At 31.4% G+C, this 3,256-nt stretch overlaps 1 protein-coding gene across 1 annotated transcript; it reads left to right on the top strand.

Moving 5' to 3' along the window:
• The first annotated feature begins 6 nt into the window (after window positions 1-6).
• LOC111374590 (beta-glucosidase-like) lies at window positions 7-1,871 on the top strand. The gene is made up of 7 exons (XM_022997286.1): window positions 7-189; window positions 282-397; window positions 531-748; window positions 831-862; window positions 1,022-1,124; window positions 1,232-1,340; window positions 1,456-1,871. Exons 2-7 carry the CDS (start codon window positions 387-389, stop codon window positions 1,700-1,702), a joined length of 720 nt encoding a protein of 239 aa, XP_022853054.1. The 5' UTR covers window positions 7-189; window positions 282-386; the 3' UTR covers window positions 1,703-1,871.
• The last annotated feature ends 1,385 nt before the right edge of the window (window positions 1,872-3,256 follow it).

Here is a 3,256-nt window from a genome sequence, read left to right as displayed (position 1 = left end):
GGTACTTTTCCCCCTGGTCGTGGTTCAACTTCAACAGAGCCCGTAAAGGCTATCCCTCGTCATAGATGTAAAGTTGATGCTTTAACTAGTTGCTCCAACGGAAATCCGGGAACAGAACCATATATTGTGGGACACCATTTGATCCTTTCTCATGCAGCAGCAGTTGATATTTACAAGCAAAGATATCAGGTAAATCTTGGCCTACATTATAAATATCATGAAACAAATTTCATATACAATTTGGAGATTCGGTATTGAATAGTTTATACAAACACGTGTAGGCACATCAAGGAGGCAAGATAGGAGTAACAAATGTGGCTCAGTGGTATGAGCCACTCACTGACACCATAGCTGATAAAGAGGCTGCTTCGAGGGGCCTCGATTTTATGTTGGGCTGGTAAGTGCCTTCGCACATTTTATCTTTTCACAGGAAGCCTACAGATTGTTCACCAGAATATGTTTTTTGTGCTTATATATTAAATAAAAATTGTCTCACATCTCAATTTCCCTTTTCCTCTCCCATTTTTCAGGTTCGTAGGACCTGTAGTAACTGGTGACTACCCGCCAGTTATGAGAAAATTAGTTGGAGACCGTCTTCCCCAATTTACACAAGAACAAGCTAAGTTGGTGAAAGGGTCTTATGATTTTCTAGGCATAAATTATTACACTAGTTCTTATGCTAGCAATTCACCTAGCGAACCTGGTACATCACCTAGTTATTCGAATGATCAAGATATTGCAGTATCGAGTAAGTATATGGACCTTGTTCATGTATAGATATAAATTAACCTTAATTAACATGTCACACTCACTCTCTCAATCATTTGTAGGTGAACGTGATGGGATACCTATTGGTCCTAAGGTATGCTTTTTAACTTTATCTTTTCATAGAAATAACATAGAAGATAGATTGAATTATCCCAATCTATTGGTAGTGGACTATCCTGTCATAATTGCAACTAGATTGAATTACTCCACTTTTATTCCGAATCTTATAGAATATTATCATTTCTTATGTCAGGGCGGTTCAGATTGGTTGTATATTGTTCCATATGGGATTTACAAGCTGTTGATTCATCTAAAGGAAACATATAAAAATCCTGTCATTTACATTACTGAGAATGGTAAATTCATAGCATTTTAATTATCCATTTTTCTTTGGGAAGATAAGAAACGTTTGGTAATATTTAACTTGTTTAATGTGATTCATTGGATGACTTAATTTTTGTAGGGGTGGATGAAGAGAACAATACGGCCCTAACAATTTCAGAAGCTCGATTAGATGAGACGAGGATTAGATATCACCAAGACCATCTCTTTTACATTAAGAAAGCGATGGAGTAAGTCATCCCTCATATCATTATGCGTCAGATCTCAATGAAAATTGTAAATTATGAAGTTATTGACTATTTTATTACATAATTTCATTTTTCATGATTATTCTTCCACTTACAGTGAAGGCGTAGATGTGAAGGCTTACTACATATGGTCAATGTTTGACAACTTTGAATGGGGCGCAGGATACAGTGTTAGATTTGGCCTTTTTTATGTAGATTTCGTGAATGGCCGTTTCACAAGATTTCCAAAAGCCTCTGCTGTATGGTTGACGAATTTCTTGAACAAAAAGCGAAATACATTAAAGCGGCAAGCTCAAGAAAATGAAGAAGTGTATGGCTCAGTGAAAAGGCTAAGAAGCACTTAAATGTAAAATTAATCTGGTCATATTCCATTGTAAATTTGTCTGGTCCTGCACTTCATTTGAATGCTCCATTCATGCGTTTTTCTTCATTTTTGCCTATTGTTGAGGCATTTATGTTGCAATTATCAATTTTTTATATTTAAAATAAATGTAATTCTATTGTCTTTTTCTATTGTTTATTAATTTTTAATGAGCCGCAATATTTGTGAATTATTTATTAATGCACACAAAAATAAGAAGAAAATTAAAAAATTTGAATGACCCCATCCTATCGAAGAAAGTTTTAATAATAATAATAATAATAATAATAATAATAATAATAATAATAATAATAATAATAATAAGAAAGTTTTCATATTTTGCGTGCCCTTGTATGCTCGAAAAATATTTTCTTAATTTATCCATGAAAAATATTTTATGAAAACTTTCTTATTATTATTATTATTATTATTATTATTATTATTATTATTATTATTATTATTATTATTATTATTATTATTATTATTATTATTATACTAACTTGACTAGTATTTGAAGGAAAATAAAATTTTCTTTTCATATTTTGCGTGCCCTTGTATGCTCGAAAAATATTTTCTTAATTTATCCATGAAAAATATTTTCTTAATTTATGATTACTCTCGTAGCAACCGTCCTCTTCAAAATATGCCCGTGGATTTCTAAAACTAGTCACTCGGATATCCCATCCCTTCTCAAGCTCTCCTTTATACGGATGAATTTGTCAAAGGTCTCATAGTAATATTAATCTAATGCAACTACTCTAAATGTAGATATTCCAGGCTTAACTGAATTTTTATGCCCCATTTTGTTCACATTTCTATCCCCTTCTGGCTAATCTTTTGTTATTAAAATATTTTGATAAAATATAAAGGCCAAATTTGCGAGGAAAAATAAGTTTCATCCTTTAATTGAGATGATGTTGAAGAGCCTTCATGAGTATATAAAATAGAATTTAGAGTCTTGCTTATGAGATTTCATTTGTAGGTCCAAAGATATAGGACAAGAGAGAGAGAGTTACGCTTTCAAAATTCGAGTGAAGTCTACAAGTTGAGTAAAGGACCAGCGTAGTCGAATGGCATATTTTAATTTGAGTATATATTAGATCCTTCTATAGCCTATTAGAAGTCCATTTTACTGAACATGCATGCATGCTTTATGTATATGATTAAATAAGAAAATTTATATTTTATGTCTATTAAATATTAGAGTTAATAAAATTGTCTAATTCTACCTAATAGTCTATATTAAATAAAAATATTTTTGTTATAATAATAATAATCTAAAACTTTGAAATATCTAGATTAAATTCTTTTTTCTTTTAGAATTTTTGATAGAAAATTAACAACTATACTATTATAATCAATCCGTTTTAGGACATTTTTCTTTCGGTAGAAATGGCACTGGATTCACATAATCTCCTAACTAATATAGGAGTTTCATTGGCGATAACTCTTTGTTAAACTGGCTGTTGCAATTGAAGTGGATCCTAGATCTAATTCAGATTTAGATTTGATTCTCTGCCAATTCCCTTGCTATTCT

The sequence above is a fragment of the Olea europaea genome, unplaced genomic scaffold (genome assembly GCF_002742605.1).
Source record: "Olea europaea var. sylvestris unplaced genomic scaffold, O_europaea_v1 scaffold12606, whole genome shotgun sequence".
NCBI lineage: Eukaryota > Viridiplantae > Streptophyta > Magnoliopsida > Lamiales > Oleaceae > Olea > Olea europaea.
The sequence above is the reverse complement of the archived record's forward strand: the minus strand, read 5'-3'. Positions and strand labels throughout refer to the sequence as shown.

What these genes read in the sequence shown, in the direction of transcription:
- LOC111374590 (XM_022997286.1), top strand. An exon ending in TCAAGATATTGCAGTATCGA is followed by an intron (nt 749 to 830) that starts GTAAGTATATGG and finishes AATCATTTGTAG; the next exon opens with GTGAACGTGATGGGATACCT. An exon ending in TACATTAAGAAAGCGATGGA is followed by an intron (nt 1,341 to 1,455) that starts GTAAGTCATCCC and finishes TTCCACTTACAG; the next exon opens with TGAAGGCGTAGATGTGAAGG.